Here is a 23,545-nt window from a genome sequence, read left to right as displayed (position 1 = left end):
GTTAATCAGCTGGTTAGCCACACAGAGCTAACAGCAAACCATATAAAACCTTAGCATACGCAGCACGCAGCAGCTACAAGGATGCTGTTCTTATTCTATTATTAGAATAATATTAGAATAATTAAATGTATTGTGTAACAACAAATCAAATTGAGATGAAGCTATAATGATTAAAATATACTGAAATCAATACATAATAATAATAATAATAATAATACATTTTATTTATAGGCACCTTTTGTTCTACTAATGACCCTCAAGGTCACCTTTTAGCTTTTAGCTCTGCACTCATGGCGACCGTAGCTGAGGAGTGAATTATGAACTAAATGCTCGAAATCTGACTATTTTCTTTTTTTTGTCAATATCACAAATACACAACAGGCAGTTCAACCATGATATGTTGATGTGCTCACAGATCTTTGAAAAAGATGAACATACCAACAATGTAAACAGCCACTGGTTTGTAATTTATTTATATTTTATTTATAGAGCACAATTCAACAACAAGGTGATTCAAAGTGTTTTACAAAGACATTAAAAAACAAAAACAATAAAAAGCATGATTTAAAATTGATCAAAAAGTAGATAAAATCAGAACAGTAGATAAAATCAGAACAGTAGATAAAATCAGTAGTTAAAATATAAGTTTTTAAATTTAAGCTTTTGTGGATTTGGTGTTTTATTCAAATGCAGCTGAGAACAGGTGAGTCTTCAAGCTGGATTTAAATAAACTGAGTGTTTCAGCTGATCTGAGGCTTTCTGGGAGTTTGTTCCAGATATAAGGAGCATAAAAGCTGAATGCAGCTTCTCCGTGTCTGGTTCTGACTCTGGGAACTGATAAAAGACCGGATCCAGATGACCTGAGTGATCTGGAAGGTTCATACGGGGTCAGGAGGTCACTGATGTATTTTGGTCCTAAACCAACCTAAACTTTAAAGTCTATCCTCTGACGGACAGGCAGCCAGTGTAAAGACCTCAGAGCTGGACTGATGTGGTCCACTTTTTGGTCTTAGTGAGGACTCGAGCAGCAGAGCTCTGAATGAGCTGTAGTTGTCTGACTGATTTTTAGGTAGACCTGTAAAGATGCTGTTACAGTAATCAAGCCTACTAAAGATGAATGCATGGACTAGTTTTTCCAGGTGCTGTTGAGACATCAGATCTTTTATCCTTGAAATATTCTTGAGGTGATAGTAAGCTGACTTTGTTATTGTCTTAATGTGTTTTTCTAAGTTTAGGTCTGCGTCCATCACTACACCCACATTTCTCTCCTGGTTGGTGGTTTTTAGGTGTATAGATTGAAGTTCTCTGGTGACCTGTAAGTGTTTTTCTTTGGCACCAAAGACTATTACTTCAGTTTGTTTTTGTTTAGCTGGATAAAATTGTGGCACAACCAGTCATTAATTTCCTCAATGCATTTACCAAGAGCCTGTACAGGGCCTCGGTCTCCTGGTGACATTGTGATATATATTTGTGTGTCATCTGCATAGCTGTGATAGTTTATTTTGTTGTTCTTTATAATCTGTGCCAGTGGGAGCATGCAAATGTTAAACAGAAGGGGTCCCAAGATGGAACCTTGGGGAACTCCACATGTGATGCTTGTCTGCTCAGATGTTCAAGTTACCTGTTGATACAAAGTATTTCCTGCACTCAAAAAAGTCAACTAAGGCAGTTGTTTGATTTATTCAATATACATTTGTCTATTTAACATGAACATATTGAGTTTAGGTTTTTAAATCATTATCAGTTGTTGGTTTAACATAAAATAACAAAAAGTTTAATGAACTAGATTTGCATTCTTCAGTTCAATTAAATGTAATTATTTTAAATCAACAACTCTAAAACCGATGCCTAGTGCGCATGCTCAAACTTCCCAGAAGTGAAGAGGCGGGAACGCGGAGAAAGTTATATGTGTTCAGTGAACTGCCGTTTCCCTCTGCGGGATCTTCCACAATACAGGTAAGTAATAAATAACTGAAAATATCTTAGTCAAACAAAGTTGTTCCGTCCGTTAATTGTTTAACAATGTTTTTAATTCCAAATGTGTAATTTGTCATTAGACAGCGGGAGTGGAGCAAATACAGTGAAAATCGGGTATTAGACGGTGCCAATCGGTACCGTCTAATACCTGATTTCTAATCCGCTCCGGCTATATTTATATTATTATTAGCATTTCCATTTCATTCTTTTTTTTGTTACCCGTTTTTGCAGTTAGTCTTATAGTGTTTTTAGCGGTTATTAATGTGTTTAATTCAATATTTAACACGTTTGAAATTCAATTTCAAAGTAAATGAAGTTAGCTAAAGTTGTATGGTTGTCTCATTGAACTTTTACCTAGCTCTGTTAGCATTCACTTTGGTTTTAAATGACGGTTATTGCAAGACATGGTCTTTCTTCACTTTTTTTTTTATTATCATTTGCATTTCTTCTTTCATTCTCTCTCCTTTTTTTTAAGCATTCGGCCTCTTGCAGTAATGCAAGTTAAACTAGCATGCGCGAGTTGCTAAATATTAGCTGTGTCCAAATTCAGGGACTGCATCCTTTGAATTGACTTAAACGCTAGTGCATGGGGAAAAGAGCATAAACACGAGGTCAGAGGAAAAGGCAATGGCGGATAGTTATGAAAATTGCCTGTCGGACCTTTACCGCAACTACCAGCATCTTTATTGCATAGTGTGAAACACTGCTATTACATTTGGCAACAGATTGGATATTTATCTGTGAATTTTATATTGCAAGAGGTATTTATATGTATTTGTATTTTTTTTATACGTTTGCAACAAAGTAAAAAAAAATCCACTGTGGAGTTTTTATAAATTTTTTTGTCTGTTTTCTTTACCATAGTAACACCACAAAGAAAGTTGACCCCTTTTCTGATTGTTTGTGCCTCCTCTTTAATACATGGTAAGTTTTTACCATCATATATTTTTATGATAGTTTTATGATTTAATCAAAGTAAAAAAAAAGGTGGTCAATAAAACCATCCTTAAAACTGCTTCTCTTTTTTTCTTTCAGTGACTTGTATGTGGCAGTGCAAGCGTTGTTCCATCAGGGAGAGTAGTAGGTAAAAAAAATTGAAACACTGTTCAGGGCTCGCAAAATCGCTAGCCCGACATCCCGGGGCTAGCGATTTTTCCAGTCGGGCCACCAAAATCTATCTCTGCCCTGCCCGTCGGGCTGTCATAGGAAGGAAAAATATATGTCAATGCTTTTGCATTCTTTCGGAAATGTAGCTGGGTAATTATGTCATTGGCATTGGTGAGCCACTGTCAATATGTGACATATTGAAATCGCGTTTGAATTTGCGCTTGTTTTTTGCTTTCACTTTGCAATCGCGCGAACTGTGTATAGAGAGCGACAGCACTGATTGGTGAGTGATGATAATTTGCGCACCAATTCCTCTGACATAGTCTTATCAATTGTTAGCTTACTATGCAAACATGACAAGTGAAATCTCCCGCAGCAAGCTTAAACATGTGAGAGGTTGATCGCACAGAGAATCGCTGAGCGTTATGTGAGTGTGTGTGTAAAAGCAGCAGGATATATATTTTAGTTCTGCTGAGCCAAATAAGACAGGTCAGGGTGCAGAAGTGACAGCCAAAGAAAATCTTACCACAAAACGGAAAAATGATTACAAATCAGACTATAAGGCAAAAAGAAAGTGCAGCTTAATGGTTTCATGGACAAAAGAATTTCTGTGGCTGCAATATGACAAGCTATATAACCAGGGGTGCACATAAGTGGTCCGCAGGTGCGCATTCACTGTCAAAATAAAAAACGCGCACAAGATAAGAAGTTGCAACGCGTGTTTGCGTACATAAGATTTTCTGGAGGAGGACAGACATTTGTTTAGAACTCTTAAAGATGTCGAAGAAGCTCCTTTAAGCAATTACTTTGTTGTTCCTCCACCTCCAAAGAAATGTCAGGAGTCCAAACCACAAAAGAAGCGCGTATTCTCAGAAAAGTGGTTGCAGGAGGTGAGCTGGCTTCAAACAAATGATGAACGCACAGAGATGTGGTGCAGAATGTGCTGTGAAAATCCCACTCTAGCGGACAAAAACAGTGCCTTTTATATGGACGCAAATGCGCGTTGCAACTTCTTATCTGGTGCGCGTCTTTTATTTTGACAGCGCATGCGCACATGCGGACCACGTATGTGCACCCGTGTAAATAACATAATGTTCTGCCGGTTGTGTTGTTGGTTTTCCCTCGATTTCTGAGTCGACAAGCGCCTTTGTTACTGGGACCAGTACATTTAAGAAAGGCCCCCATTAGAAATGCATTATTGCTCAGTCTGCAATATCTTTCCCAGAACAAACACCAATTGCAAATAACATACTAAAAATAAACCTGAAAAATCTGTTTAGACCAGCGTACTATGTGGCACAATTTAGCAGTCTTTGCAAACTTCAAAAAGCAAATGGCCTAGATCTTGGTTCCATTTGCCTCTTACCTGTGACTTCAGTGGAAATTTTAAATTCAGGATCTGACACAGACTGATTCATGTTCTACACAGACAGCACTGATGTCTGCATGGTCTTCTAAAAGCAGCTTTAGTCAGCTTAGATGTGAAGTTAGTGAAATATACAGTTGAGTTTTTAATCAATGTATTTATTTTCTATTGCAGATTGACAAGGAGTTTCTGCGAATCACCAGAAAGCCTCTGCTATCTACTTTCTTTGCCGAGCTTGACCAATACGCGCCACGCTTAATGGAAATCTTTCTGAGCAAAGGAGGGACACCTGGAAAGAAAATAAGAGGTCTCATGCTTGCCATCTCCAAGGTTTGTATTAGGATTGAGTAGATTTTGTCATAGGCAGCAAAAATAACTTTTATTTGGAGATGAAGTTGTCAATTTTGTTTCGGCTTAACAAATGGAGAGTTGGGAGTTCGCCTTGTAATCGGAAGGTTGCCGGTTCGAGCCCCGGCTTGGACAGTCTCGGCCGTTGTGTCCTTGGGCAAGACACTTCACCCGTTGCCTACTGGTGGTGGTCAGAGGGCCCGGTGGCGCCAGTGTCCGGTAGCCTCGCCTCTGTCAGTGCGCCCCAGGGCGGCTGTGGCTACAATGTAGCTTGCCATCACCAGTGTGTGAATGTGTGTGTGAATGGGTGGATGACTGGATATGTAAAGCGCTTTGGGGTCCTTAGGGACTAGTAAGGCGCTATATAAATGCAGGCCATTTACCATTTTATTTACCATACAAATTGTGACGTTGCCTCAAATGCAAATCGTTAAAATTAAAATTTTGAGATTAGCAACAAGACACCTGGTATTGGGGAAAGGATGTCTTGAATACCAAACAGTATTAAGCGTTGCAATAAAGAATTTATGGAATTTGGTATTGGAAGGAAAGAAATTTATGCATACCGTAGTTAAACTTGATACACAAACATACAATGCATTTAACATGCATCAAGACAATATTGCTTTTGAATCTGCACTTGGATTAAAACAAGTCCTGTTGTTTTTTCATTGCTATGGTCATCAGTATTTGTAAATAGAAATGTCTATGAACTTTGAGCTGTTTAGTACTAACACTTCTATACCTGTTTTATTTTAGCAGCTGAGTTAGCCTTTTCTCGAGTCCTGTCCCCCTAAGTTACTCTTGCTATTTCCGACAAACAAATGGTTTCCTCTGCGCACCAATGGGTACCCAAATGTGCGAGCAGACATGCTTCATAATGTTTGGTACATTTACCTGGGAGTGGGGCCATCCACACTGTTTAATCCATTCACGTTGTTTTTGACTTTGTGAATGGAAAGAACACAACTCCTCCAGACACAATCTCTCGGGGTATCGGTGGGCACACTGCTTCTCCATCTTGCTTGAGGTTAATGTTTGTCAGACACAGTAATGGTTGCTATAATGTGTAATTGGACAATGGCCCTTTTGGGGGAGGGGCTGGTGAGAGGTCAATTATGCCACCTCTTTTGACATGAGAGGTGTATTTTATAATTTATGTATTGGAGTAATTACTAACAACTACTTTAGTGGTGTAATTTTCTGTTTATTACTTTGACTACTTGGATTTTATGAACAGCATAGAAACAGTTGTTTAAACAATCTCTTAAATTTTACTTTGTTGTCTTATATTTGTTCATGTAGGATACGGACAGCGAGGCAAAAAGCTGCATGGAGCAAACTGTGATGGGGGTGTACGTCATCCAGAAGGAGGGTGCTGAACCTGAAGATGACCCAGAGGACGTTGGTGTCCTGATTGAGGGTGTGGAGACTAACACTGATTTGGGTAACATTGCACAAGCATGGGCTCTGTTGTTTGGACTCGTATACTGTTTGAACCTGAGCTACCCACCAGAACTTAAATGCACCTTTGAAGTCCTCCAGAAGATACTTTTAAATCTTGATGGACAAAAGCTCTCTTCAAAGGCACAGTTTCTGAAAAACAAGCTTATGGGGTGAGAGCACTTGAAAATGATTGATAGGTCTTGAATGGTTCATTGGTGCAATGGTGATTTCCAATATATAATGTTAATATTTGAGTTGTTTATATTTTTTTCTATTATTTAAAAAATATTTTAAAGTTTTTGGATTCTCTCTGTTGGGCAATTCACCTTTTATACAGCACTGCAGATGATTTTTGTTTGTCCTTATATAGATGGCTCAAAATGGATCAGAAGTACTGACAGAAGTACTGTTCTGTTAATTATTTTTCATTTAATTTTGACTTTGTAGTATAGGTACTAATTGACACATACCATAATGCTGTCATGTGTTGAATGAAGAAAAAAAAAAAGAGGGGGGCGCTAAAGCACTCCAATGGAGTGCTTTAGTGCCCCCCTCTTTTTTTTTTTTCTTCTCCTTTGTAGAACAAAGTTACCATTTTACAGAAACTGCATTGAGGGGTTTTCCCAAAGAAATGTTCATTGTTGTTTTTAGCTGTACTGTTACTATGTTGTGTCAAGGGCCTGTAAAGTTTAAGACCACTGCCACCTGTTAAGTTCACTGTATTATTGTGTCCATTTTGCTTGCTAGCATGTTTTAATAAACACAGCAAAACTATATTGGTAGCTGTGGAGGACTGCAACAAAAATTAAAAAATAAATACAGAAATATAAAAATTGGTCAAACTAATAATTATTACAATGAGATACACCAAACAAATATAGATTTTCATTTCAAATAATTAATTGCATTTGAAAAAAAATGTCATCTGTCATTTAATTTGATGTTAAGCCTTCTGTTTCTATTTTCATTTTACTTCCTAATTTTTTTTTAATTCCTATATTTTTTTTATTATTATTATTTTTTTTTTACCTATGGATTTTTTGTTGTTGTTGTATTGCCCCCAAATTATTTCTAATTTTTTTTTTTTTTTTCCCAAATTCACACAATAGTAATTCTATTTTGTCACATGTTTTAACTTGCCAAGTGGGAGATGTATTTTTATCTTTTAGTTTAATTTTTTAAAATACAGTTGAAATATTTAGCAAATTTTGCATCTGTTTTTAGTTGTGGAAGCTTTGGTTCCGACATATTACCTATGTAAATAAGTATTCTAACGTTATACCTTTTGAAGTGGCATAATGCTTGCAGGTGTACAAAAATGGTAAGCTTTTATATTGTCCACTAAATCCAGTTAATAAAGTTAATGTTATCATTATCTGATTGTGACTTTTTTTTGTAAAGTAGTGGGTTTCTAAATGTGTAACAAATGTAAACAAATCTAATTGAAATAATTCGATTGAAATGAGTGAAATCATCAACCCCCATATTGGTTTATTAAGCAAGACTTGCAGTAGTTGCCTTGATTAACAAAGTAGTTGTTGAAACAACAAGATTTAATTGTGTTTTCCTAAACCTTTTAACGTGTGTAGAATGAATTAAAACAAATTTCACTCTACATACTTAAATAAATCACTTCAAATCAATGTAAGTATACTATGTTGATCCAACGTAATCTGATTACATTAAACCGCCAAATGCTAAATGTGTTGGTTTGACATGATTGAAAATGGTTTATTGTACTTGGTTAAATCGTGTGCAAATTGGGTGCCATGATTAAATTGTGTTCATCCAACAACACATTTTTTTGAGTGTGTTTTCTAAGTATGTTTTGAACCAGTTTAGTACAGTTCCTGAAAGAGCTGCCCAGTTCTCCAGTCGTTTGAGTAATATGTTGTGGTCAACTGTATCAAACGCTGCACTGAGATCCAGCAAAACTAAGACTGACATGTTTCCACTGTCTGTGTTCAGACATGTGTCATTAAACACTTTGGTCAGAGTGGTTTCAGTGCTGTGGTTCTGTCTAAAATCTGACTGGAAGGCATCATAGCAGTTATTCTGTTTAAGAAGTAATTGAGCTGTTGAGAAACTGCTTTTTCAATGATCTTACTTAAAAATGGGAGATTTGAGATCGGCCTGTAGTTGTTCATTTGTGTCTTGTCGAGATCATCCTTTTTCAGTATAGATTTAATCACAGCAGTTTTTAGTGATTCTGGAAACACACCAGACATGTAATGTACTGAATCCTTAAGATTTTATGGCATTTTTGCCAACATCACGTTGATGTTTTGCTAGTGTGGCGGATCTGACTGCGCTGTGCGCTGCACACACTTCAATTAGATTTTTTGTTTTGTTTTCACGAAAATTTAATTTTGACTAAAGTTCTTAAGCTACACAACATTAGCATTACTTTTACATGTTCATCTTTATAAATGCAGGGTAGTTCTGTTCCTGGTCCTTTTGGAGTCTTCATGTTCAGAGGAAGACAACTGCAAATAAAAGAACAAGTTTCAGCAGAGAACATATTTAATATTCTTGAATCAGTTTGATCCAAATGACCGTGTGTCCTTGTGCTTCCACACAGATCATGTTTATTCTCTCAGACACTGATCAGACTTTGAAGCTGATGTTGTTCAGACTGTTGGTGAAAACGTAGTGAAATGTGTCAATCAGAAAATTTAAGCAGTAAACAGATTTTTATTTTCTTTGGTTTCTGTGATTATCATAATAAATCTTTTAAAAAAGCAAAATGATTTAAGGAAACTCACCTTCATGACCGTGTAGTCATTGTTTCTGATGTTTAATACAGCTTTCCTCTTCAATTTACTAATGTAGTAGAGCAGCAGACCAACACACAACAGTAAAGCTCCAACCAAGGACAGACACACAACCAGAGGCAGGAAGAAGCCTGGACAGTCTGATGACGGTTTGGAGAGTCCTGCAGTGAAAGTGTGACTCTGTGTTGTTGTCTGTTGTGTCGAGTCAGGAGGGTTTGAAGCTGCAAACAATCAACGCAAAGTAGTTAATCAATTAAAGAAAATCCTGGTACGATTCAGCAAGTTAATTGTGCTAACAGTACTGAATAGAAACTAAATACAGAATCAATACTATGATCAATTAAGCCAAGTATCTCATTAGTTTACCTATAGTCAAAGTTGGTCACAACCTGACAGGCCAGCTGACCTCAGTGCCAGTGCACATACCTTCACCAACTGGAAAATGTCTTTTAACCCTTTAAGATTTACCACAGAGCCAAGTTATGATGCAAATTTGCAAAATAAACAGCATGTGCATCAAAATATTTCCTACAGTGTAATCTGAATTCTAAGCATCCCAGAAACTACACAGAAAGCCATAAAGTCAAACATGAATTTTAAAAACACCAGCATATCTCTGTAAATGCCCTATAGGAAAAAACATTTTCCGTGAAAATGACATCACTTCCGGTTTTGGGCATCAGCTAGATCGTGCTGCCGGTCAGATCGGCAAAGCATGTTTCTGGAATATTATGTTTTTGTTGCTGCAAATGCTTTTCATGCAATTTTTGCAAAGCTTTATGTGGAAGGAAACCGTGAACTAGCACAAGCTGAATGTATAAGATGTAAGTACACTTCCTCCTGTTTCATATGCAAAAAAAAATATTACGCTAGCTTGTGTGGTTGCAGTTCTACCAGGCTTTAAAAATAGTTACGCAAAACGGAGCGTGTCCGCTAAAGATCAATAGGATGTAATTTTCATTTAACCTCCCGACAGATGCTGTGAAGCTGCAGCTGCTTTGCAACCCACCTCGACCCCAGCTGCTGCTCGCAGATTCAGTTTGACCTGATGAAGGTGTGGAGGCAGAAGGTTTTGAAGCTGTGAACAATAAACAAAATAATCAACTGGATACCCAATATGACAATAAGAAAATATAATTATTAAATAATCCTATTGGTAAGATTTAACACAAAATGTTCTGATGAATATCATAAAGATCAGCTGATCTCTGTCATAGCCCACATTGGCTCAGCTGATCCCTTTGTAGACATCCAACTAGGAAACTTCTTAAAGGATTGATGGTGTGTGTGTGTGTGTGTGTGTGTGTGTGTGTGTGTGTTAGAAACATAATGATTTTGGTGAAAATGGTTAATTACAGATTCTGAAACACATTCAATTATAAAGACACAAAGAAACTTTTCATGATTTGGTAAAGAAACTTACCCTCTACGACAAAAATATCATCAGTGTCGTATGAGTCAGGAGACAAAGGGTCGCCGTAACCACACCAGTACTGTCCCGTGTCAGACTTGGTCAGCTGTCTGATGGCTGCATACAGTCCAAACGCAGATCCTTTTGTGTATTTGATGCTGTACCTGCCATTCTCGGCTTTGTCGTTAGTTGTGTCAATGAAAATATTTCCTTCTTTTTTACACGGATTCTTGCACAGGAACTTCCTCTGTCCATGGACAGCATTGGAACATGGAAATGAGATTTCTTCTCCCTCAGTCTGCGCACGGAAGAATCCAGAGCTTTTATTAAATTCTGTAAAATAGATGAAAACTCATTAAGTACTATCTGTACTTCCTGTCAGCTGTTACACTCTAGGGACAGTATTTCCTGTGCTAGTCTAACACAGAGCTTCAGTGTGTTATAATCTAGTCTGCTTTGAGTGTAATTAAAATCAGTTGAACTCATTTTAATACAGTGTATTCAGTGAATTCAAGTCAGTGTAATCTATGAATTAGATAATAACTCATTAAAATGTCTGAGTTAAAATAGGTTTGTATTTAGCCTGAGAGTTTATGCAGGTATGAGAGCAGGTGGATTATGGAGGAGAGCCATAATGAATTAATTAAATACACCATTGAATAATTAATGAAATGTGGCAATAATTAATTGAAATTGGAAATAATTAATTAAAAAAAATATTTACGACACATTGAATTAATTAATTATTCACACATTTAATTAATTATTTAACCTCTTAAGCCCCAACTCCCCCTGATACGGGGGCAAAAGGCAGGAGATCAGGTAGGCTTGGGGCTTCAGAGGTTAATGATGTATTAATTAATTCATTGTGGCAGTCCTGGCGTTCCAAAGAGGATGGTTCCACAGTTATGAATTCGATGACATTTAGTAGAAACTCACCGTTGGAAACTCTGACCTCAATGTCTGAGTATGAATCTGGAGCTGAAGATTTACCCAAACCATACCGGTACATTCCTGAATCAGACTTGATCGTGTGTGTGATGGTGAACGACAGCTTTCCTCTTCCTGAAGATGCATTTTTGTATTCAACCTTCAATCTGCCGCTCTGAGCTGTGGTTCCATCTGTTTTAATGAGAATGTTCTCTGCTCGCTCACATTTTTCCGTACAGAAGAACTTTGTGTTTCCAGACACAGTGAGGTAACTATGAAGTGATAAATTCCCTCCTTCAGGTCCAACCCAAATGCTGGCTTTGACAAATCCAGTTGTACCTGTTGGACAGATAAACAGTGAAAACAGGTGATTCAGCTCAGTGTCAATACAAGATGTTAAACAGGTACAACATGTGATCTGTTTGTCTGCGCCATGGTCATGAACTGTGCGTTTCTTGTGACAGCTAAACGGTGAATTAGCCCTAACAGACAGCTCTGCCTCCCTCTGTCTGTGACCGGGGGTTTGACAGGGGAAACTAAATGAACAGCATGCTAACTAGTGCAGGTCTGAAGCACCTACAGTGGGATGCAAAAGTTTGGGCACTGTTAAGTTTGTTAATAGTCATTATTTTCCTGTATAAATCGTTGGTTGTTACAATAAAAAAATGTCAGGACACACACGGTGATATTTGAGAAGTGAAATGAAGTTTATTGGATTTACAGACAGTGTGCAATAATTGATTAAACAAAATCAGGCAGGTGCATAAATTTGGGCACTGTTGTCATTTTATTGATTCAAAAACCTTTAAAACAAATTATTGGAACTCAAATTGGCTTGGTAAGCTCAGTGACCCCTGACCTACATACACAGGTGAATCCAATAATGAGAAAGAGTATTTAAGGGGGTCAATTGTAAGTTTCTCTCCTGTTTTAATTTTCTCTGAAGTGTAGCAACACGGGGGTCTCAAAACCACTCTCAAATGACAATAATTTTATTTTTCTTTGATAAATAAGGAGGCAACCTCATTGACCTCTACCCGTTGGCTAATGACGTAATACCTGCTGCACGGAGACGGGGAGTTTTGTTATGTATTCGTAGCCTTCTGTCTGCTCTCATTCAATAATTCAGTTATACCAGTAGTACTTATTGAACTACATCATCTTTTTTGTGTTTGGTTGTTTGTTTACATACTTGGACTCTGCTTTGAAACACTCCAGCAATTACATTTGGACTTACAGTACAGTTTCAAACCTTAACAGTATTATAAGGGGTTTCAGCTTACTGTGCCATGGCCACCGGAGCAGTGGTTCGATTGCTTCAACACCTAGGTTATTGCTATCATAGACAGGAGTAGTAACACTCTAAGTATGTTAAGATGGAGGAGCTCGCTGCTTGTTCTTGTTCTTTTTTTTTTGGCAGCCATTTTTTGTTGTGGGGAGGGCAAGCTAGGGCACGGGGGTCTCTATATTGGTCAGGCAAAACATTCCCTTTGAGGCCATCAATGTCGTAGCAGACAAATATGGCAGATATGTCATAGTCAGTGGGGAACTGTATAACAGTCTTGTTGCCCTAGTAAATGTGTGTTTTCCTAATACAGATGACGAGAATTTCTTTAAACAACTATTCTCCTCTTTGCCCAACTTAAACATCTCCTCTCTTTTTCTGGGGGGTGATTTTAACTGCTGGTTAGACCCAGCCCTGGATCGCTCATCCACTAAGAGTAATGTTCGAAGCACATCTGCATCGGTCATTCATGCCTTTCTATCAGAATATGGAGTGGGTGATGTTTGGCGTACCTAAATCCTCATAAAAGAGATTACTCCTATTTTTCACATGTGCACCATACATATTCAAGAATTGATTACTTTATCATTGACACTAACTGTCTGCAGCAGGTCCATTCCTGTGCCTACCATAGCATAGTTATTTCAGATCACGCCCCTCTTACTCTGTCTCTTCCACATCCTCCTGTTAAAGCTGCACAATGGCGTTTCAATTCGACCCTCCTGTTGGATGAAGATTTTGTAAAGTTTATCCAGGATGAGATACGCTTTTACTTTGCCACCAACTCTTCCCCAGAGACTTCCAGCCTTGTCGTATGGGATGGCTTTAAGACATATATCAGAGGCCAGATTATTGCTTATTCAGCAAGAATTAAAAAAGTCCACCCATGAAAGAAATAAGATAATGCAACAAATTAAGGAGACCGATGAACAGTATGCTCTCAAACAGAGTCATGAAATATTTAAAAAGCGTGTAGAACTTAAAACAAGACTTGACCTACTCCCAACGTACTCGACTGAATGTTTACTCTTACATGACAAATCCAAATTTTATATGCACGGTGACAAACCTGATAAAGTTGGGAGGTTATATTCTTCCACCATCACACTTTTTCAGATACTTGCAAGTCAGGCATTTTATTTGTTCCCAGACTTCGGGCTCAAGCCTCCACCAGAGCCTACACTATTAGAAACTATCCTACAACTCAATCCAACCAATAGAGGGCTGATTTCCTCGCTTTACAATAAAATGTTAAATTTTTTTTATTGTAGCAACCAACGATTTATACAGGAAAATAATGACTATTAACAAGGTTGCCCAAACTTTTGCATCCCACGGTATATCAGCCATGTCAAAAAAATTCAGGAACACAACCAAGCACCTCTGCGCCTGTGTAGAAGCTAGCATCAATATTATAAAAAGATTAATTGAAGAACCACACACAGCCACAGCAATACAAAGGTCATCAGATCTCACCTGATAAGAAGAAGAAGATCACAGCATGGAGGAGCTTCATTGTCAAAGTGATCCACATGGAGGAAATATGTCACACTTCAGGAGAACAACTTCAACCTGTCAGTCGCTTGTCCCTGTGTCTGATCAATCAGGAGCTGACGCTGCTTTAATTTAACACTTACTTCCTCTTTCTGTCTGTTCTGTGTGCATTTGCACATTTTAGGTACACGCACAAAATCATTTCAGTTCTCATCATATGAGAAAATCCATAAGATCTGTGTGTAATTTATTCAAGAGGAATAAAAGCGACAAGTTTGAAGCGTATTTAAAAGATTTTTATTGTTTTTCTGCGTTAATGTAAACTTTTGTGGCTTTCAACAATCGCCAACAAAGAGTGCAGGGGTAAGCACACACACACACACACACACACACACACACACACACACACACACACACACAAACACAAACACACACACACACACACACACACACACACACACACACACACACACAAACAAACTGCAAGTCATGAACAAAATAAAGGAAGTTACCTGGGAGTTCACTGAACTTCCACAACCTCTTCCAGTTAACATTACATTAGGGAGGGACCTTACTGGACAAAATAAGCTCACTTTCGTTGTTTCACAATTTTGAATCAGGTTCACATGCTGACAGTTAAAAGTCTTATTAAAATACACCAGGAAACATCTGCTGACTGGCACTTCACTTACTGATTACTGTAAGTAAGGCCAGTTGAAAAAAATGTAACTCAAACAGAGTCTGTTTGACAAAGTAAAAGTAAAGTAGAATATGTCCAAAAACAAAAGATAATCTTGCAATATAAGTGTCACGGTTCTCAGTTATATTCAGGTTCATTTATAGTCTCAGTTATTCTATTTTGAGTTTCTTATAGTCCCTGTTTATTTCTTGGATTGTTTGGTTTCCCCTTATGTCTTTGCCCTCTGTTTCTCTCTGTGTGTGTCTGTGTTTGTGTGCTTGTATGAGTTGTTTCCCTTCTTGTGTTCCAGTTCATGTTTCCCCAGCCCGTCATGTCTCCTCTCTCTCCCTCGTTCCCTAGCTCCCTCTCGTTTGCCTTTTCTTCCACTCCTCTGTCAAACTCATGTGTCAGTGTTGCAGTCATTCATTTCCTGTTTTATTTTGAAGGTCTTGTGTTCCATGTTCAGTGTGTTTAATTTTGCTTCCCTGGTCTCGTCATGTCTACTGTATTTTTCGGCCCATAAGGCGCACCAGATTATAAAGTGTATTAAGCCAAACAAAACAGTCAGATAAGTCAAACTTTATTCAACTCATTCTTCTTGCTTCCTCCACTTCTGTAACATTGACTCATTAATGCTGTATTCTATCACAGCTGCTCTATTTACATGTTGTTGCAGTATATTAATGACTAACCTCATATTGTGGATGGATTATCTCAGTTGTTCTCCTGAATGAAGTTTGGTCCGTTTACAGCATCCTGCTATGCGATTGCATTTGTCCCGAACCATCAGGAACCCTCACGTTAACTTTTATCAAGTGGAAAAAAGTTAGCGTTCATCCTCCAGCTTCGCTGTGCTAATGTTATGCTAACATAGCTGTGTAGCTAGCAATCACGTAGCACATCATTATATACCAGCTAGTCCAACTTCAGTAACTGTACAAACGTCACTGCTGTTTAGTTTTCTGTCTTCATTTATGTTGGAAGTGACAGCAGAGCTGTACGTTTGAATTGTTTCAGAAATCTCTCAGTGAGCTAACTTCCTGCTAACTTCTAACTCTGTTAAATGTAATAAATTCTGTTTTCATGGATGCCTGGATGTTAAACTTCATAGTTACACCTGGTAAAGCAGCAACGCTGATCATTTTATTGAAGATTAAATAATTTAGACTATTTTTAACTCTCAGTGATTCTGCAGTGTTCGTTTGACTTTGGGACTGGAAGTGTATTTTGGACTCAGATTCCTCCGCGAGGCTCCTGACTACGGTAGTTGTAGGTCATGTCCAAATTCATGGGCTGCATCCTCCTGAGGCCACATTTGTAGACCGATTACGTCACAGCGACGTGCCAAAAGCTGTCCAAATTCGTAGACTCCTCCGAATGCAGCCGACAAATGCGTCCTCCTTTTCCCCGAATTTGAAGGATGGGTCGGGTGTGTCCTTCATGGCCTACCATATCCCAGAATTCATAGCGCGGCCCAGCCAAACTCCAGTTTCCAACAATGGCGGCCGCTACTAAGTTTTAAAATTACTCTGATAGCTAGCCGGGAGCTCGAGGGTCACTGAAGCCGCCGAGAACGGCACAACTCCCGGCACATCATGTTCAGATCGCTGCGATCTTTCGCTGCTCGGGTTAAACGTAATATATAAGTCACTTAGACAACCTAAAAATGTAATTGTTTGGCTTTTTTCAGTGTTTTATTTGTTCGTGAGTCAATCGGTTTGGCTGAGATTAAAGTTATTAGATTAGATAAAATAAAACTTTATTAATCAAACAGAAAACTGATTAAACAGAAGTGTGAGACGGTCGAGAATTTACTCCAGTGTCCTGTTATATTTTAGATAGCAAGGAGCAGACGGCCGAGTTTATTAAACTCCACCGAGACAGCGGTGACGCTAATCTGAAGGCTAGACCGTCCAATTTCACTGACGTTTACTTCCGGCCTACCCGACCTTCTGAGGACCCGGCCCACGTTGACCGCGAAGGCCGGGTCCTCAGGAGGATGCAGCCCATGAATTTGGACACGACCATAATGCTCCGACAATCCATCAAGCGGTGCGGCTTTGTAGCTTATCAAAGTCGTACTAAAAGATTTTTTGACAGATTTCTGCGCGCAGTGTACCACATAAAATCGGTTCAAGGTCAGTGAGCACAACCAGAATTCATACATAAAGCACATTTTATGAGAAAATTAAAGGATTGTAAGTGCGCCTTATAGTGTGGAAAATACAATAATTTGTCTCAGCTGTGTTCCCATGGGTTTTCTGTTCCCTCGTCGTTGTACTGTTTCCCTCAGTCCAATGTCACGTTCTCCCTCATTCTTGGCTGTGTATTTCCTTGTGTGTTTCTCTGTATATTTAGGTTCCAGAATTCCAGTTTAGTTTAAGTATTATTTCATCACCTGCATGCCAGCAATAGAGCTGCATGTGAGTCTGCTTGTGGGTCATTTTGTGCCTGCTGTGCAGCCAGTTTATGACACTAAGCAAACACTTGAGAAACAAACTCTCTGATATCTATCAGTCTGGAAAAAACTGCATTTCTAATGTGAACCACAGTGTGAAACATTTTCCAGAGATTGAGAAAACTTGGAGTGGTGGTGACCCTTCCCAGGACTAGCCTGCCAAAAATAATCCTGAAGTACTTCAAGTAGATCACAACAGAAGCCAGGACAACATCCAAAGAACAGCAGGAAACACTTTGCCTGATTGTTGAATCAGTCATGATGGATGTCAGTTCGTTGTTATGTTACCTCACCACTGCCATGTTTTGCTATTGTAACTATGACTACAAAGAGCCTTTTCACCTTACAGCAAACCAATGTTTTTGGGTGTGGCCCATTTCTGGTTTTGCCTTTGGTTCCACTCACTAGCTCTAGCTAGTGCTTCCTACAGCTTGATTTATGGCTCTGCGTGGATTTGGATATTATCCATGAATCAACATCAACAAGTAGAAAGACTGAAGCTGCTTCAGTGCAGGTATGTGAAGATGCTACTATGCTACTTGTGGGGACCGTCCCCACAAGTAGCATAGCAGCATCTTCACGTGGGGACCCCACGAGTTTGAAGACATTTTTGAGGCTCAAGATGTGTTTTTAGTGTTATTAGTTTTTAGTGTGTGTGTGTGTGTGTGTGTGTAGGTGTGTGTGTGTGTGTGTGTGTGTAGGTGTGTGTGTGTGTGTGTGTGTAGTGGAGTGGAGTGGACAAATAAAATATCAGTACATGTAAGAGTGACTATGAACATCATATTTTGATGAAGTGTCATAAAAGTGTTTCTAGTTGAAAAGTTTAGAGGCGGATTTGTTTCCCCCCTCATGCAAAATAATGAATGTAAATGAAAATGATTTGACTTGTTTTGAATTGACCTCTGCACACACTCATACATTCATAGCTTTCATGTATTCATAGTCCTCTTGGAAATACCTTGCATATTCATTTTGCATGGAGACAAAGATAAAAAAGTCATTTCAGCTGCTGAATATCAACAGACTAAAGGACAAAGCACGAAGCATCCAGGGATGGAGAAAGTTCTGTTCATCATAGCCGCAACAGGCAAGTTGTCTGATTCTTCTTCCATTATTACTGTACTTACTTTTTGCATAACCCACTGTCATTGTTACACTGTCCTGTATCGTTGTGTTCTGTCTGGTGTTGCACTGTTTTTTGCACTTTATGTGGTCCTGTGTTGACTGTGATTGTCTTGGAGGAACGTTGTCTCGTTTCACTGTGTACTGCACCACTGCACACGGCTGAAATGATAATAAAGCCACTTGACTTGTAGTCATAAAACCTTTCACCTTTCACAGTTTTTCTCAAATCACAAAAATGCATTTTTTCAGTATTTTTTGCTTTTCTTTAATAATTACACCAAACAATAATTATATAGAAATGTAATGTAACAGTGAAGCTAAAATGTTAAGACCACATTTAATCCAAATACTTGCTTATATGCTGTTTTTACAGGGCTCTGTGCCGTCACCTCCAAACATCACTACCAGTTTGTTTATGAGCTGAAGACATGGACTGAAGCGCTGAGTTACTGCAGGGACAAATACACTGACCTGGCTGCTATAGACGACATGCAGGATGTGCAGACGCTGAACGACATGGTGGACTTGAGCAAAATGAGCATCATGGAGAACGCCTTTGTAAACTCAATTTTTTTTCTTCTGGAAACTTGCCAACTAATTATTTAACTTTAAACATACTGAACTATATTATTTATTTTTTATTTCAGTAGATTTTTTTTGCTTTCTGTTTCAGTGTGGTTATGTACAGTTTTACATGTAACATCCTCTCCGTCTGCAGTCATTAACACTACATCCACTGCTGTTTTAAGAATTGTGTAAAATAAATCTGCTAAAATAAAACCCCACCATCTCATACTCCATGATGTTTACTAAAAAATTATTATTTATCAACTAATGAATTTGGGACGTGTGGTGTAAAAAGGAAAAAAAGGTTATGACCACTTACACCCAGAACTGCTGAAGAGTAATTCTGACTCCATAAAAATGAATGTTAATGCCTGATAAATGTGATTGAAAGATAAATATATGATGAAGTGTAGTCAGATAAAATCAGAATAATAAGTGAACTTGTGAGAGAGTGAGTCAGACAAAGGTGACCAGTTTGACCAGTGGAACCAGGCAGCTGTGGAGAGAAGCAGGGAGACATAGCTGACCACCACTCGGTCAGTAGCATCCCATCCAGGGTTAAGGTTAGGGTCTGTCTGCTTAAATCTTTTTTTGCTTGTACACATCAAAGAATTTAAAATTTACAAGAAAATAATTATTTTAGTGAATCTGATAAAATCCCTGTAATTTTTAAAAACTCAATTACACAATTTTGTAATGAAATACAAAAATGAGATGTTTTGCCCTGAGACCTAGTTTCTTACTGACAATCTGACAGCCTGACTCATATATTTTATGTCTAATGAAACAAATCCGTTGGTGCTTTCAGCGAGCCTGGATCGGGCTGTATGATGACATCAGTGGCTGGAGGTGGTCAATGTCAGAAACCAGTGAGGCTGAGTTCAGAAACTGGTCACCTTGGCAACCAGACAACCGAATGAGTAAAGAATTCTGCGCAGTGATGCTTGATGGACTGTGGTTTGATTATTCTTGTGAGTTTGTGTTCAGATTCGTCTGCTCTGATAACAGAGGTGAGCATTTTCAACAAAGCAGCTCATGTTCTTATTTTTTGTTGCCGAGCTTTTATTGACGTTTCAACAATGGCCTAACTCTTCACACTTAAAAATGCATTAATGGTTGTACACAGCACTCGAGTATGGTCTGTTTTCAGGGTCGACTAGGACATTTGTCTACATTGACAATCTCATGACGTGGACGGAGGCCCAGAGCTACTGCAGACTTCGTTACACAGACCTGGCCAGTGTGAGGAACATGACAGAGAACCAGAAGATAGATGACCTGGTACCTCGAGGGATAAGGGTGTGGATCGGCCTTTTCAGAGATTCCTGGAAGTGGACAAATGGAAGTAACTCCTCATTAAGATATTGGACAATTATTGAACCTAACAATCTGATGGGACACGAGTCTTGTGTGGCAGCAAACTTTTTACTGAATGCAAAATGGGAGGACTGGACCTGTGACTCCATGAAAGAATTTGTTTGCTACATCGGTAAGCCATGTTTCAGAAAGTCTTAGTCTGGCCTCTGATCCTGCTGCTGTCAGCCAACATTTACAAAACGCATTCATATAAACAAAGACGTTTTTAGCTTAAGATGTATGAAACGATTAGTAATCTGACACAATTAAAAGTTCTGTTAACCCAATCAATGAGCAGATAATCATAATCTGATGGTTTGCTTTGTGCCCTGTAAAGGGGAGATCTACCATTGTTGTGCACAGACTCTTGGGTTATTTGACGTTTCCTGCATTGCAGAAATTGCACTCAGATTTGTTTCATTGTAAGCAGTTGTTCCTGTTTCTTATGCAGCAATAACTATGTAACTATTTTTCATCTTGGTTATTGCAAAGCGCCTGTTTACAAGCAAGTGGTGAGAGTGAATCTGATCAACTCCAGTCCTGATCTGACCCACCCTGATGTGATGGAAGCCATGCTGAACCAGGTAAGTCATGACACATTTTAAGGTATACTTATTAATAAACAACAAAGAGTCTGTCCAAGATCTCACTAAGTCTAACACAGGTCTGTACTGGTGATGTGTACAGACACATACTAATACTAACTGTATCTGCTTCAACACAATACTGTAACAATATACTTTTCTGAATATAAGCTTAAAGCAATGTGATGATTCCTGCATTTGACTAAATGCAGCCTAAGTGCCTCAGACTGAGTGAGGGTTTGAGTTTTCAGTTAGACTAGAAGAGCGTTGTGTAAGAGCCATGAGTCTCAGTCTGCTTCCTCCTGGCAGATGAAGCTGTGGTGAGTAATCCTTCGAGTACTGTGAAAATCAACAGTCCACAGTGTTCAAGCCTAAAGGTGATGCCTCGGGTCAGGACCATGATCCTGTTTGGTCTCTGGTTTGTAGTTTGTTGTTGTCCCAGTTATGAAAATTGGTCAGCGCAACACTTTCACAGAGCGATCTAAAAATAGTAACCAGAGTCTGAAAGCCACAACAAAAAACAGAAATAAGGGATTTTTTTAATGTGTGATGAAACTTTAGGTCGTGTTTTATATCTTTCACCTCTAATCTCTCGAACTTTATTAAACTACTTTTCCTCTGGAGTTCAGAACACTGAACTGCCGAAGTCAAATTACAATGTTGGTCATTTTTCATTAAAAACTAAGCATGAGCTATAGGATTAAGCTGACTATGAAAGACTGAGTGATGGACTGAGTGAGTGTCATTCAAGAAAGTACTTTTGTGTGTCTCAGATCAAACAGAAGCTGAAGGAGCAGGGAGTACAGGGAGACATCAAACTGAGCTGGAGGAAGCAGTCAGATGGATCAGTCTTCCAAAAGGATGACGAGGAAATGAAGAAGAAGAGCATCGTCTGAAAGTTTCAGGCTCTATTGTGAAATATTATCATATTATTCTGTACTTTGTGTGAACAACTCAAATAAAGCAAATCATACAAAACTTATTTCAGAGAACTTTATGAATAGAAAACTATAAAAATTGTTGTGATTCCTGTCACTGAGTAAGGCTTTACATAGTTCCAGATGTTGGTCATACCTTTTAACACTTAGACTTGAAGAGCAGGTTTGTTGGGTATTTGGTGATAGGACGCTCTGTAATTATACGATTTTTTGCAGCATCTTTCAGCTTTGATGAAAATGTGGTGGTAGGTCATCGTTTAATGTATTTTTTTTCTTTTGCTGTTTTCTTTTTGCTTGAGTTATTGATTTCAAATATTCAACTTTACGTATCTTTTCAAATAACCAAAGTCTTTATTTTAAAGTCTTGACTGATTGTTGCAACAAAGTGAGCAGAAGTGATGGAAACGGCCTGTCTGTGCAAACATGAGATGCTCTTTGAATCAGCTGGATTTCTGTTTTATGTTTTACTCAACTTGTAAATAAAGATTATGTGTGAGAATGTTGATGCTTATACAATTGTTTGAGGAGATAATAAAGAAGTGATCCAGTTTTTTTGTGTAGCTTGTTATTCATTTGCATTGGCTGTGGTTTAAAAAGGATGACACAAAAAATAAAGGCAAAACTTACCATGTCTGAAGGTTCTCAGTCATCCAGCTCATCTAAGGAGCATCATTAGGGGGTCCAGTGTCCCTCCCACTCCCACGGGGCTTAAATCTGGGTCTCTCCACCATTTGACCTTAGAACTGAAGAAGCTCCTCGGATGAAGGTGAAACATCTTCAAGCAACTTAAAGAAGTCCAGACACTTTTCTTTCCAAGCTCCTTAGACGACTAACTTTGAGCTTCATTCACAACAGACAGAGGAAGAAGGTCAAAAACCAAAGCAGGGGAACACAAAGACAGTTTGATCATCCATGATTCTTGTTCTTTTCTCTTGTCTTCTGATTTCTTAGAAAGCAGTTCAGGCAATAGACACATTGCATTGATGCAGTTTGATGGAGGAAGTACAAACCCAGAAAAGAGGCAAAAGTCTCATCTGACTCTTCACTCAGGTTGATCATAGTGTGTGTTGGTGTGTGTTCTGATGTAAAACTATTACTTCTCCTTCTTCAGCTGTTATAAAACATTACATATTCGGGTTTTTTTGCAGTATTTTGCAGCTTCTTTGCTGCTTCCTGGAAATAAGGATTTCCATCAGTAAGTAGCACTGGAAGTTTCTGTGGGACTTTATTTTAGGGACTCTGCAGAAATGTAAAGCCAGCCCGTTGACCCAGAGAAGACTTTAACCCTGGGCAGTGGTGGCATGTTTTACATCTTTGCATCAGACGCTTTAAACCGGGTTTGGTGAAGTAAAGCTTGGTTGCAGCTGCTCCACCATGGAAACCAATTTCATGAAGCTCTCTACACATTGTTCTCACTAATCTGAAGTTTGGCACCACCACTGTGTTATAATACCACCAACAACTGACTGTTGAAGATTTAGTAGCGAGAAATTTCACAACTGGTGGCGTCCTATGATGGAATTCACTGAGCTCCTAAGAGCGGCTCATTCTAGTCTTTTCTGTTCTATTTCACAATAGATGACCTTTGATACCAGTTTTCATTTTTGTTATAAAACAGGAAGAAAACTCTTTTAGCTTATCAAACAAATGTGTTAGCTTTGCATTCCTCCATTCCTAGTATTGCACGACTTGCAGCAGCT

General features: G+C 38.6%; 3 protein-coding genes across 4 annotated transcripts; 2 read left to right on the top strand and 1 right to left on the bottom strand.

Annotated features, from left to right (window-relative positions):
- The first annotated feature begins 1,728 nt into the window (after nucleotides 1-1,728).
- Nucleotides 1,729-6,709, top strand: LOC148097065 (uncharacterized). 2 transcript variants are annotated; one of them, XM_087834138.1, is made up of 5 exons: nucleotides 1,729-1,956; nucleotides 2,842-2,901; nucleotides 3,013-3,061; nucleotides 4,625-4,780; nucleotides 6,104-6,709. In XM_087834138.1, the coding sequence occupies exons 4-5, from the start codon at nucleotides 4,709-4,711 to the stop codon at nucleotides 6,416-6,418; spliced, it is 387 nt and encodes a 128-aa protein (XP_087690264.1). In that variant the 5' UTR covers nucleotides 1,729-1,956; nucleotides 2,842-2,901; nucleotides 3,013-3,061; nucleotides 4,625-4,708; the 3' UTR covers nucleotides 6,419-6,709. The 2 variants fall into 2 exon arrangements, with proteins under 2 accessions (XP_087690264.1, XP_087690265.1); XM_087834139.1 differs by lacking the exons at nucleotides 1,729-1,956; nucleotides 2,842-2,901; nucleotides 3,013-3,061 and having other exon boundaries at nucleotides 4,388-4,780.
- Nucleotides 6,710-8,667: 1,958 nt separating this feature from the next.
- On the bottom strand, nucleotides 8,668-14,160 carry LOC148097064 (polymeric immunoglobulin receptor-like). Its single transcript, XM_087834033.1, has 6 exons — nucleotides 14,121-14,160; nucleotides 11,369-11,698; nucleotides 10,442-10,762; nucleotides 10,028-10,096; nucleotides 9,010-9,239; nucleotides 8,668-8,730 (listed from the first exon to the last, which is right to left on the bottom strand). The coding sequence occupies exons 1-6, from the start codon at nucleotides 14,158-14,160 to the stop codon at nucleotides 8,668-8,670; spliced, it is 1,053 nt and encodes a 350-aa protein (XP_087690159.1).
- Nucleotides 14,161-18,874: 4,714 nt separating this feature from the next.
- Nucleotides 18,875-21,803, top strand: LOC148097063 (C-type mannose receptor 2-like). The gene is made up of 5 exons (XM_087834035.1): nucleotides 18,875-18,958; nucleotides 19,776-19,977; nucleotides 20,118-20,456; nucleotides 20,816-20,907; nucleotides 21,681-21,803. The coding sequence occupies exons 1-5, from the start codon at nucleotides 18,890-18,892 to the stop codon at nucleotides 21,801-21,803; spliced, it is 825 nt and encodes a 274-aa protein (XP_087690161.1). The 5' UTR covers nucleotides 18,875-18,889.
- Nucleotides 21,804-23,545: the final 1,742 nt, after the last annotated feature.

The sequence above is a fragment of the Neolamprologus brichardi genome, chromosome 20 (assembly GCF_056152115.1).
Source record: "Neolamprologus brichardi isolate AB-2024 chromosome 20, ASM5615211v1, whole genome shotgun sequence".
Lineage (NCBI taxonomy): Eukaryota > Metazoa > Chordata > Actinopteri > Cichliformes > Cichlidae > Neolamprologus > Neolamprologus brichardi.
The sequence above is the reverse complement of the archived record's forward strand: the minus strand, read 5'-3'. Positions and strand labels throughout refer to the sequence as shown.